Source organism: Megascapheus bottae, chromosome 13 (genome assembly GCF_031878675.1).
Source record: "Megascapheus bottae isolate mThoBot1 chromosome 13, mThoBot2.hap1, whole genome shotgun sequence".
NCBI classification, from domain to species: Eukaryota; Metazoa; Chordata; class Mammalia; order Rodentia; family Geomyidae; genus Megascapheus; species Megascapheus bottae.
The window spans coordinates 56,661,200-56,674,261 of NC_143521.1; the positions used below are offsets into that span (position 1 = coordinate 56,661,200).

Below are 13,062 nucleotides of genomic sequence, written 5' to 3' on the forward strand. Positions count from 1 at the left end.
CTGCCTTGTGTCTGACCCCAGGAGACCGGTGAAATTGGAATCTTTACAGGGTAAAAGTAAACAGTGGCTGAATGTTTTTCTCAAACTCATGGCCTATTCCTTACACGAATCTAAAGCAGTCAGCAGCCCCGGGCCATCCTCTTCCCAGACTCTGCTCCACTGGAATGAGCACTACTGGTCTCCCAATTTTGTGCCCTGCTGTCCACTCCAGACAAAGCAGCCCAGGGGCAAGTGTCTTTGTCCCCTTCACCGAGGAAATAGCACACACCATTGTGAGGCCCAAGAGGAGAGTTGGGCATATGTGCTCACTGAAGAAAGGAATCAGGCCGGGAGCCAGCTGATGGTCTGGGCCAGTCATGGTTACCTTGATTACTCTGGGTGGTTCTACTACAGCTAGTGGTTGCAGGGGGCTGGTCTATATGACTGCTCCCCTTCCTTCATGTGTGAGGGTGGGACAGCCCTCAGAATGTACTGGCAGTGGAGGACAGAATGGTGGCAGTTAGCAATCTGACCCCTGGCATGGCTCCTGGCCAGAGCATGCCTGGGCTTGCCTGGCACTTGTTAGGGCCCAAGAACCAGTGCACTTCGGATGGCTGTGGACAAGAAACTGGATCCTGGATTCTTACAACTGACTGAGCTTGAATTACTACCCAGCCTCTGTGGGTTTGGTGTTCTTTGCCTAGAGGCTCGCGCTAGCCAGTGACAGGTCATGATTGTGGCAGAAGCGGCTGGGAGGGCCTTCGAAACCCCAATTTGGGAAGATATGGACTATAATACAGTTTAGTGGGCCATGCTTACTAAGAAGCTACATTTAAGCAGAGAAAGGTCAGTTGTAAAAATAGGATACAAGAATGAAAGGAAATAAAAAGCTAAACATAGCTGAGCTAAGGTGCAAGGTCAGCACTAACTTCGGGGCTCTGTACTACCTGAAGATCGCTGTAAACCACATACACGGCACCCCTCAATCCCTCCTGAAGATCGCTGTAAGCCACATACACGGCACCCGTCAATCCCTCCTGAAGATCGCTGTAAACCACATACACGGCACCCGTCAATCCCTCCTGAAGATCGCTGTAAACCACATACACGGCACCCCTCAATCCCTCCTGAAGATCGCTGTAAACCACATACACGGCACCCCTCAATCCCTCCTGACAGTTCCCAGTTGGGAATTAACCACTGTTTAATTTCTCTTAAAAGACATTTGTTTGCCATTACCCTCACAGCTGGACTGAAGGAGGGGCCTCCTGGTCCTGGCTGTGGCAAGGCCTAGGGGTTTAGGAGTCTAGCTGTCTGGTGGACGGCAGGGAAGGGAGCAGGGCACAGGGCTGTGATGGGCAGGGCAGCTTGACCTTGCAAGCAGAGCCACCAGCAGACCGGGGTAAGAGAGGCTGAGCTGACCTCCACGAGAGACTGCTTTGGACTTCTGTCTTAGCGCGGCGGCCTTCCTATGTAAGAATCCCACTGTGATGGCAGCTAATGTTGGGGTCCTACCATGTGTTCGTAGGGGACTTCCCTGACCTCCTTCAGATGGTAACAGTCGTCTTTCCCACAGGACCATAGCCGCTTTGTCAACTGTGTGCGCTTCTCTCCAGATGGGAACAGATTTGCCACAGCCAGTGCCGACGGCCAGGTAAGGACGAGGGTGGAGCTCTCCCTCCTCCCACTTCCCAGCCGGCGTCACCCACGCTTAGCACTCGTGGCTCCCTCCCAAAAGACAGAAGCGGTGCTCTAACTGCAGCGGGTGCTCACACACCCAGACCTGTGATCCCTGTGTGTCTTTATTTCTTGGAAGATTTACATCTATGACGGGAAGACGGGAGAGAAAGTTTGTGCGCTTGGAGGCAGCAAAGCACATGATGGAGGAATTTATGCTGTGAGTATGGATTTGTGTCCCACTTGAAGTTAGGAAGAAAAAAAAACCCGGTGTGAGAGGCTCAGAGTGTGGTAGTGGTGTGTTTCAGGGTCGCCCGGGGAGTGGGGCGGGGAGCCTTATCTCCCTGGGACTGTGCACAGGTAACCAATCTTTCATCTTGAGTAGATTAGTTGGAGTCCTGATAGCACCCATTTGCTTTCTGCCTCTGGAGACAAAACCTCAAAGATCTGGGACGTTGGCGTGAACTCCATCGTCAGCACGTTTCCCATGGGCTCCAACGTCCTGGACCAGCAGCTGGGCTGCCTGTGGCAGAAGGACCACCTCCTCAGCATCTCCCTGTCCGGGTACATCAACTACCTGGACAGGAACAACCCCAGCAAGCCCCTGCGGGTCATCAAGGTGAGGCTTACACTGGGCATGGCTCTGCCAGGCCATGGGAAGAGCGGGGACTGGCACTGAAGGGGGGCCAAGCGGGAGCTAAGAGAATTCAGCAGAAGGGCAAGACAAGAACAGGAGCTCAGTGGAGGTTAGAGGCATATGGCAAACCTCTGTGGGAGTTTGCTGTTTGGTGCCTGGGGGTTCTGGTGGCAGAGACCTTGACCCGCTCCTATTGGGAACCATTAATTGGTTGGGTTTGGCTGTTCAAAGTTCACAGGCTGTGCCTCACACACACGCAAGGTAAGATCCAAGGACATATTAAGCTCCAGGCTGATGATTGTATCTTCAGGATGAGATGTGAGACCATGAGTGGAGATACAGGAGTCCATAGCTGGCCTTGGATATGGCCTGGGGGTTGGGGGAGGGGGGAATGGATGTGTGTGTGGTGGTCCTGGGTTTTCTTGAGCTTTTTTTGTTCAGGCTAGGGCTCTACCATTTGAACCACACCTCCACTTCCAGCTTTTTGACTGAAAAGCTCCTGGGAGAAAGTTCTGAGTATGAAGCATGTCATCTGCTTGTTGAGTGCCCGTCGAAAGCCTGGCAGGGGACACTGCACCTCAGCAGTTTGTTGGGTGATGTTAGCAGCAAAAGGAGGTGAAAGCCCTTCTGGAGGCAGAGGCTTGGTGTGGTCAAATCCTGAGTGTGCACATAGGCCCCTCCATTGCCAGCAGTTGGGGAAGTGGGGTCCGCTGTGCTGAGGTCCCAGGACCACTTCAGATTAATCCCCTCAGCTGCCTCCATCCAGGACTTCCTCCAGGTGCCTTGAGGTTAGGTACCAGTCTTGTGACTGTACCTCAGGTGCTCTGATCTCTGGTTGAGACAGGAAGGAAGGAGGGGACACTAATAGAAGATTCTCATTTCAGAGGTGGCAGATGTTGGTGGGCAGTGGGACCATCAGGTCCCAGCGCACCTCACCACCCACGGATTTCCGTCTCCTTCCTCTCACTTAGATGGGGCTGACAAGCAGCAGAGAGCGGGACAGGCGTCCTCAGCTCACCCTGTCCCACTTGTCTCCTCCACAGGGTCACAGTAAGTCGATACAGTGTCTGACTGTGCACAAGAATGGCGGCAAGTCCTACATCTACTCTGGGAGCCATGATGGACATATTAATATCCTTTGACTCGGGGAGCTGGCTGGAGCTACTGGCAGAACAGGGAATGTTCTTGTTCCCACGGTGCAAGTCGGGAGGCCAGCCAGGTGGCACAGGCCCCAGCTGTGTTCCCGAGACTGCGCTGGTCTCTAGTGTGAATGTCTGCTCTGGCTGGGGAAGCGCAGCCTTGGCAGGACCTGACCCCTCAGGCCTCTGGACAAGCCCAGAGAGATAAACTATTCCCCCAAAGCCACATAGAGCTCATTGGCAGCAGAGCTGGAGCCAGAACTCCGCAGGCTCTCGGAGGGTCCCTGGGGAACTCTGGTTCCCTAGAGTGGGGTGCACCCCCTCACAAACTCCCCCATCTGGGGCTTCTCTGACGGTGGAGGTTTCCAGCATGCGTTTCCTGTGCCTCGAGGCCCGGGAGGACCAAGGCCCACCTAGGACTGTGGCTCCTGGTGCTGCCATGTAGAGGAGCCAGGCCCTAGGCCTGCACCCCTTGTTGAGCCATCGGATACTATGCCATTGCTTTGTGTTCTGTAGGTTGCCCTCAGGTTGATGTTCTCGTGTGTGCATGCTGTTGTCCTTCTAGAAGAAGGCTGTCCAGGACCCCACGCTTCCCACCTCTGATCTCTTTAGGGCTCTGGGGTTTCACCACGACCCAGGCAGGTTCCTTCTCACCTAAGGAGGAAGGTGGCTAAGTCACTGCCCCAACTAGGAAAAGCACAGCTGATGGCAGAGAGGCCAGGACCAGGATCTCTGCTGTAGGCACTACTGTTTGCACTCCATCCCAGCATACCCATGCCCCTGTCTGATGGCTGTTCATACTTGGGGCGTGTCTGCTCTGTCCATGCCCAGATTTTCTATCCCAAGGTTATGTTATCCTTAGAATGCACCTGTAGCTTCCCAAAGAAACAGTGAAAGGTTCTCATTTGTTGATATAAAAGAGCAATCTCATTATATAAGCCACACCTTATACCTTGGATCAGAGCCCCAGCAATGGTGGATCACCCTGGGCTCGATTCATGGCTCTGGGGCAGCTGTCAGCTGAGCCGTGGACACGGTTTCCTGAAGATCGGTATATGGATGGCTATTATAGAAAAGACAAAATGAATCTTGCATATTGAAGTCTTGATAGACAGCACCCACCAGTGATCCCCAGTCACTGAGGATTTCACCTAGATTGCTCTCAAAGTTGTCACGCTGAAGAGCGCACAACATAAAACGCTCCTTACCCAAAAGGTTTGAGATCAGGGTATTGTGGATTTGAGAGTTTTTTCACATACAGACTCAAGTTGCTCAAAACCCAAAACTACATGAAATCCAAGGTGCCCTTTCCCCAAAGGTTTATTACACAGCATTCTGTATGCCTGATTTTATAATGACCACCTGGACTCCTGCAGAATATTTCTTCCACTTTTGTGGTATCTCAAAATAGGTTGTATAGCATTTTACAAGAGGTTTAAGCCTGTATCAGCAGTCACATACTAGTGTGATTCCAGTGAACTGGTTTTACTTGGCTCTGTTGCAAGGAAAGTGGATTGGGCTGTCCTGTCCCTCTGACTGGCAGCCTGGTTATCTTACTGCTTCTGAACTTGCTTGGCTTCCTGAAATTCTGAGCTTGGGCACACTCGAGGATCCTGCTGCCCCCTGTAGTGTCTTTCTGGACTGTCTGGATAAGGTGTTGGGCAGTGCTCCCCGGAGTGGCAGGTGCCCCCCTCCCCCAGGCCAGGCTTCTCCTTAACCACACCCCACATTACTGGGATTCTGAGACAGGGGAAAACGACTCCTTCTCTGGGAAAGGCCACACAAATCAGGTGTCCAGGATGGCAGTGGATGAGTCTGGGCAGCTGGTCAGCTGCAGCATGGATGATACTGTACGATATACCAACCTCACACTGCGGGACTACAGGTAAGAGCTGCCCATGGGAACTGGCTAGTAGCCAGCAGGTTCTAGAGGGGCCCCAGGCCAATGACTGTCACTCTGACCACAGTGCTCTGTCTGTTCTTAGTTCTTAGCCTGACTCTGTTGCCAGGCCCTGGCTCTAGTGTCTAGGTGACCATGCCTGTAGATGATAAGGTATACATAGGCTCTGCCTTGGGTGCAGATCTCAGGTCACAGCCCCTAGTCGGATGATCCCCAGTGTGGCAGGTGCTGGGGACGAGAGTCAGGCACACAGGCACTGTGATGCACAGGGGTCACTGTTTAGTTTTGCCCTGGTGCCCTCAGTCTGCAACCATTGGAACTTGGTTTGCGGCTGGGGACAAGTAGGGATGCTCAGCATGTAGGCAAAGGGAAACTGGGGAGTGTTCCGGATCTCAAACGGGAGGCAGACTTTCAGTCCCCACCGTCCCCAGACCCAGGACCAGCCACCCTGCACAGCGCTGGTACTGCTATCTGCATGCCACCACGACTCTCCCCTCCACCTGGGGCCTGTCCCACCTGGGGATGGTCGATCTCCACAAATCATCACGCCGAGCTTGCAGCAGATGTGCAGCTGCTCCCTGTGCATCTTGCGTGCCATGACTGCATGCTCTGAGAGGACTGGTTGGCCCAGTTACATGGAACTTTGCTTATGTCCAAAAGCATGTGTGCATGAATTGTTCTAGAGTGAGTCAGTAGTGTTAGCCAGGACAAGTGGTAGCAAATGATTTCTGTCTGTTCAGGCTGATAGATTGCTTTGTTTTTCTTTGGGTAATGAGTTCTTAGAGTACCTCTGGTGGGAGAAATATAGAAGATAATTTAGTCAAGGGGAACAGAGCTCAGTTTCTTCTGTACCCAGGAAACTCCCATCTTTGGCCAAAAGACATGGGCTGGAGGGATTAGGTAACAGGTACTGGAGAAAACAGACTATTCTGTTTGCTTCCTCTTGCCTCCTGCTGTTCCCCGCCCACCATTACCCCAGAGCCCTGGGTCATATTGTTCCTGCCCTCGCACATTCAAAATCAATGGCTCCTTCAGTTTAGATCACATCCAACTTTCTTTTTTTTTTTTTTTCACTGTTGATTTTATTTTTTTTTATTGTAATTAGTAAAAGGGTTACATGATATTTGCCAGATAGAAGGTGCATTAATTCACATACATTGATACCCTTTCACATGTCTTGGTCCCCATTTCCCTCCCCCCCACACCCCCCACCCGTCTTGGTTTTCCCCCCTTCCCTATCAAATTTCAAATATCCAAATACAAATAAATTCAATATATCAGATAACAAAGTGAGATACTATACCAATATGAGATAACCAAGGGACAGCAAAGGAGATGAGAGACAACATAGAACATTAAGGACAACATTCATTATACACCATCCAGCTCTCTTTCCCCCACATAGCCAAGTTGCTGTGGGTTGACAGTCAGTACGCACTCTTTGCAACTGAGTGTGTATCTGCACCTGCACTGAGCCCCTTGTGGAAGTAACGTGCGTTTTGTCTTTTTCCTCTCACAGTGGACAAGGAGTTGTGAAACTGGATGTTCAACCAAAGTGTGTGGCTGTCGGCCCTAGGGGCTACACCGTGGTCGTGTGCATTGGGCAGGTATGTGTTGGCTGAATTTTGTCTAGGAGGGGAATAAAGGATTGGCTGCTATTGTGTCCCCTGGGCTGTAGCTGTACCAGCATTTTTATGGTGCATTTGTGTGACTGGGAACCAGGGCATCACATGTATTCATTCTTGAATGGAGCCTCAACTCCGTTTCTCCACTGTGTGTGTGACCAGGTAGGCCCCTATTTTCAGGAACAGGTTGAAGCCCCCAGTCTCAGGGATAAAGGGCTAGAGTGTGTCTCCAAGCACACTGCAAAGTCAGCCTGTGAGGCCTGAGGAATACAGCCAGCTCTGCCATGGCTGTGCTCAACTCCCAGGTCTCCTAGTTTGGTGGCATTTCTCATGCCATGTGAGGGCAAGGTGCACCTGGGCCTAGTTGAGTTCTGGCTCTACAAGCTGTGTTTTCAGTGCCATGCTAAAGCCCACCACACTGTTTCTAATGGAATGTGTGGGATCAAATGCCCTTGACTGAATGCACAGTTGACCCACTTGACACACAATTCAGCTTTGCCTCACATGTCACCTGTCAGCAGTCCTCGGCACCCTAGACAGAGGAAGGCAGGTGGCAGCCGAGGCCCTGTTGGCATGAGCAGCCAACCTTACTGAAGGAAGCCACCATTCAGGACCCGCCTGGTCCCCCTCCCTCTCAGGAATCTAATTGCTTCAGGGAGAATGGATGCTGTGTGTCCTAGATAACAAGAACTCCCTGCCAAGTAATTATTGTGCACAGCTTAGATGGCCACAGGGGTGCAAAACGAATGCAGGATCTTCCAGCCTTGTATTAGAACAACTTTGTAGTCCTTGTGGGGAGCAGATGGGAAGGGTGGGGGCAGTCTTTTCTGTGACTGGGGCTTCAGACAGTTCCTTTCCCAGGCTTTTTTCTCAATGTTTTAGTGGTCATAGGCTGGCCCTGCCACTTTCCAGCAGGTCCTGGTCTGCCATGACTTGTCAGGTTTCTGGAGAGGTCAGGAACTGTAAAGGGCTTGTTACTACCACAGCCACTATGCTGTGTGTGGCAGAGCGAGGTATGTCTACCCTGGCAGCCAAGGGCAGCGATTCTAGACAGATGGATGGGAGGCCCAGCCCATAGAGAGCTGAGGTGCCCTGGTGATCTTGCTTCCCACTCACTAGTACTGGATTTACTCAGAATCTAGATCCTGCTGGCAACGGGACCATTTGTGCAGTTCCTGGTCAGGCCACAGTGTGACTACATTGTCAGTACATTCTGTGGATGTATCGTTAGCTAGGGCTCGGAGACGCCCGTGCCGAGGCTGTGCCCGTGTAGCATTCTAAGAGCAGCAGGGACCAGTATGGCTTATGTACTGTGCAGGTCTCTGAGCTGTGGTCCAGAGTAGCTCACGACCCTTGCCACAGTGCCTCAGCCTCCTCTTCCTTCCAGCTGATGATGCTCAGATGGTAGAACTCCACTGCTGACAAGACTAGAGCCCTTGGCACAAAATGACCAATGTCCTCTAGTGTGGACCCAGAGAATGGGATGAAGGGTGTTGGCCTGACCAAAACCTTGCAGGTCCCAGTCTCGCTCGCCACGGCTGGTCGTGATGTGTTTGTTGCTCCTCAAAGAAAACTACTTAGTGTTATGTAGTCCCTGTGCCCATGGTCTCAAGTTGAGGATACACTGGTCTTGCAGAAATGGTCCCTTTGGCTTCCAACAATGTCGTCTAGGTGTCGGCCTCCAGCTCTTGGCACTGGCTGACCAGGGCTTGGCAGTGCCCCACTGAACCCCTGAGGCTGGTTGAGGCTGCCCCTGGGCTGTGGCTTGGAGTCCAGGGTACCTCTCAGTATGCACCCCTCCTGCTAAGAACAGTTTCACCCAGCTTTGTTGTGCTCACTGGTGTGTCCGTCCCTCAGATTGTCTTGTTGAAGGACCAGAAGAAGTGCTTCAGCATCGACAACCCTGGCTATGAGCCCGAAGTCGTGGCAGTCCACCCTGGCGGGGAAACAGTGGCTGTTGGGGGCTCGGTAAGGCCCTTTCCTTTTCCTGTGCCCCCGGACCTTCCTACTTGTGCTGGTATCTGGGGAGCAAGTGAGCTGTGTTGAGCTCCAGAGCAGGTGTGGAGGAGATAGTGTCCCAGTGCAAGGAGCATGCTCTGAGTCCAGCAAGTGTGTCACACCAACAAGTGTGTGGGTCCACTGCCCCCAGCTCAGGACACCTGGCACGTCAGAAGAGAGGTGTTGGCCTGTGGTCAGTCATTCTGTCCACTGACTCATAACCAGTGTGTGCCAAGAGCCTAGTACATGCCGGGCAGTAACAAGGCGCAGGTATTCCGGTCCCGGCAGTCTTGGGAGGGACAGCAGCACATGAGCCAGGGGGCAGACTGCACATTTGGGGCCGATCCTGGCATCTCCCTTGAAGGCCACATCACTGCTGCTAGAGTGGGGGCGGAGGGGCCTTCAGACAGTAACGTGAAGGAACTTAGGCTGGGTGGGACCTAGGTACCTTAACTTTGGCTCCAGGAAAGGGGTATTGTGTGTGCATTGCTGGTGACCCCTCTCCCGCCTGCAGGATGGCAATGTGCGCGTGTACTCCATTCTGGGTTCCACGCTGAAGGAGGAGGACAAGCTCCTGGAGGCCAAGGGCCCTGTGACAGACGTGGCCTATTCCCATGACGGCGCCTTCCTCGCTGTATGCGACTCCAGCAAGGTCATCACGGTGTTCAGCGTGGCCGATGGCTACGCGGTGAGTGGGCTGCGGGCTGGGCTGGGCTGCACAGGGGGCTGCCGGAGGCTTCCGTGTCCCGGGTTGCCTGGCATGCAGGAGTGGTGGGAGCACGGCCCTCACCAGCCAGTGTGAGGGAAGCAGAAGTGACATGTGCTTTCTCCACCTTCAACCCTGACCTTACCTCTGTTCCATCTACCACTAGGAGAACAACATCTTTTATGGGCATCACGCAAAAATAGTGTGCCTGGCTTGGTCACCCGACAATGAACACTTTGCTTCTGGCGGCATGGACATGATGGTGTATGTCTGGACCCTGAGCGACCCAGAAACCAGAGTCAAGATCCAAGGTGACGCCCACCCCTCCCCCAGGCTGACTGTCCCTGGCGCGGCTCTTCAGGCCATGCCACAGGCTGTCTCCAGGGCCCGTGTCCCTTGTCTGTGATGCGGTAGAGACCTAGCTCTTGTGCTCTCCTGGCCCATGCCCTTGGTCCCGGGATACCCTTCCCCATGGGAGCTTGTGACCTTACGTGGGGGCTACGTAAGGAAGGAAGGGCTCCTGGCGTCTTCCCCTCTCCTGTCCTCACCAGGGTCTCACCCCGCCGTTATGCTGTCCCATAGAAGGATAACTGATGCCACGGATGTCTGACAACTTTTCCAAGTAGCCACATTTTCTAAAGAAACAGGTTTAAGCCAGGCACCAGTGGCTCCTGCCTGTAATCCTAGCCTCTCAGGAGGCTGAGACCTGAGGAGCAAGGTTCAGAGCCAGCCCAGATAGGAGAGTCCATGAGTCTCTGGAAGTGGAGCTGTGACTCACGTAGAGAAGCTCAATGACAGTGCCCACCCCCTGAGCCCCAAAACTGGCATATGCCCCCCCAAAGAAAGGGGGGACAGGTTTGGTTGTTTTTAATAGTACATTTGATCTAATCCAGCATCTTACTGTTTCCTCCCTTGCTACTATAGTGACTCATTTCAGAGGCTCCAATTCCACGTGGCTGTGCTCTGTGCTCCCTCCCTCAGTTCTTAAGTCCTCCCGGCTGCTCAAGTGCCGCCTGGTCCACTTGCCACACAGAAGGTTACCCTTCTATATTCAGCACAGCTGGGGTTCCCGCCCATTAACTGGGACCTTGGGGAGGGAGCATTGGTGTCCTACAGTCAGCCTCCCCCCCTCTCCCCCCGAGGCTCTCAAGCCCCTTTTGTATAGCGTAGTGATTGCTTAGAACCTGTGCACATCCTCACGTGTGTGCATGTAGGTGTGTGTATGTACGTACACTCCCACCCTCCAGTGTCTCGCTCAGCACATGCGACATAAACAGTCACTTGACTGTGTCCTTGGAGAATAATAAGAAAAGGCGCTTGTCACACAGGCCTGCCTGCATTTCCATCCTTGGCTGGCCGACTTGCATGCTTTCTACATGAAAGGCTCTCAGCGCCCGGGTGGAGGGATGTGTGGTGTTGGAGAGGAGCCACTGGCGTGGTGGGCAGAGGCCGGGGCATTGCTCCTGGAAGATTTAGCAAGTGCAAGGCTGAGCCCCCCCCTCTCTCCAGCGAGGGCATTCGAGCCAGGTGGTTAGTTTCTGGGGCTCCTGGTAACGTCATTCCCAGGGCCCCCTCTTCCTGATGGGAGGCGTACATGGAGGCAGAGGCGACTCGTTTTCCTTAACCCCACACCCCCGCCCTCTCTCCCCAGATGCACACCGGCTGCACCATGTCAGCAGCCTGGCCTGGCTAGACGAGCACACGCTGGTCACCACTTCCCACGATGCCTCTGTCAAGGAGTGGACCATCACCTACTGAGGACACCCGCCCACCCTAAAGGACCGAATCAGGGACTAGAGTTGAACTGCCGCGAACATTCTTCTCTAACTATTTCTGTACCGTGCCGCCCGCTGTCCGCCCTCCCCACCCCCGCCCCAATGCGGGGAGGGCTGGTGGCCGCCCTCATCTCTGCAGGTGTTCGTGTCTGTATGCTACCTTCCGAAAGCTTTAGACAGTAACCGTTTGCACATGACAAATAAAGCGAGCACTTAAACAAAGTGTGGCTCGTAACTAACCCCCCACAGTTCAAGCAGACCTTGAGAACGCGCGGAACATTCCAGAGGCAGCTGCCTCCAAAGCACAGGGATCTGGCTCCAAGGCTCCTGCTGTCAGAAGGAGGCCGGCCAAGGGGAGCCGCCACCCCCTTTCCTGCGCAGGACGCCTCTGCACTAGAGAGGGGCGGCGGTGCCGTGAGCACGAGGCGTTCTGTAGAACAAGTGCTCAGGCCACGTGGTCGCCCCCAGAGAGCCTTCCCGGATCTCACGGGAGTATACATAACCTTGTCAGCTTTTGTGCTTGGTTTTAAGAATGAAATTGTGGGATTTTTTTTTTTAAGTGTATCTTAACTGTTGCCCGTCCTTGTCCTCAGGCTGGCACGCTGACAGCCCAGTGTCTAGGCTTGAGGAGCCCTTGTTAGCCAGGCAGAGGTGTCCTGGCTACCACCATCACCCTGTTTGATGTGTCCCTGTCCCCCACGTCTGCCTCCCAAGACAGGGATGAGGGCAAAGATGAAATCATTGTAATCTGTCTTCGTTTTTACCTTGCTTTTCTTTTTCAGTGCAGAAATTAAAAGTAAGTATAAAGCACCGTGATTTGGAGTTTCTTTGCGTGTGTCGGAATCACTGGTAAATGTTGGCTGAGAACAATCCCACCCCCTTGCACTTGTGAAAAACACTTTGAGCGCTTTAAGAGATTAGACTGAGAAATAATTAAATATCTTTTCTCTTGATTGTGGATCACTGGCTCTGTGTGGTGGGGCGTGAAGGGATGGGACAGTTTGGGGAAGGTGCATGACCAGCCTGTGGCTCAGGAAGGGGCTACAGTGTGAAGGGACAACAGTGGAGGAACCAGCGGCTCCTGGTCCCGTCCCCCTCATCCCCACTGCCACATCACTGTGGCACTTGTCTGCCCTGCAGCCCTTTCCAGCCTCGGCTGCAGTGAGCTGTGGATGGGGTGGTGTCTCCATTTGTCCCGTTCAAATCGCCATCTGCAGCCTTCCCGTCAGCTGTCTTCCAGTAGGAAAAGCACACCTGGAGATTTCTGCCTGTGAAAGTTGCTGTTGCCAATTGAAAAAATGGCATGGAGTTGTGTGTAGATCTGTAATCCCAGAAATAAACCTTGTAAGGCAGCAATCAGAAAGCTGTAGACGTCAGGGGAAGAAAAAACGTTAGTGCCCAAGCCGAGGCTGCCATGGAGCAAAGTAGTAATAGAACACCCTTTCCCCTTCCTGCCTGCCAGTTCCTTGGTAGGCAAGGTGATAGCTGAGCATACCAAGTTCAATTTGCAGAGCAGCTCTGGCTGCTGGAAATAGGAAGGATTCTGAGACCTGGGGCTGACCTGGAGCACATAGCAGTATCTGGCATGGACCTCTGGAGGCCGAGAGGATAGCTTAGGGCTGCCAG

General features: G+C 53.3%; 1 protein-coding gene across 1 annotated transcript in view; it reads left to right on the forward strand.

Moving 5' to 3' along the window:
• Wdr1 (WD repeat domain 1) overlaps positions 1–12,247 on the forward strand; it is a 33,230-nt gene extending 20,983 nt beyond the window's left edge. The window contains exons 6-15 of the mRNA XM_090343833.1: positions 1,556–1,633; positions 1,796–1,876; positions 2,042–2,275; positions 3,337–3,424; positions 5,161–5,317; positions 6,852–6,939; positions 8,815–8,925; positions 9,470–9,643; positions 9,828–9,972; positions 11,313–12,247. Of these exons, the coding sequence (XP_090199959.1) occupies positions 1,556–1,633; positions 1,796–1,876; positions 2,042–2,275; positions 3,337–3,424; positions 5,161–5,317; positions 6,852–6,939; positions 8,815–8,925; positions 9,470–9,643; positions 9,828–9,972; positions 11,313–11,419 (1,263 nt within the window). The 3' untranslated portion in view covers positions 11,420–12,247. The remainder of the gene's footprint in view (positions 1–1,555; positions 1,634–1,795; positions 1,877–2,041; positions 2,276–3,336; positions 3,425–5,160; positions 5,318–6,851; positions 6,940–8,814; positions 8,926–9,469; positions 9,644–9,827; positions 9,973–11,312) is intronic.
• The last annotated feature ends 815 nt before the right edge of the window (positions 12,248–13,062 follow it).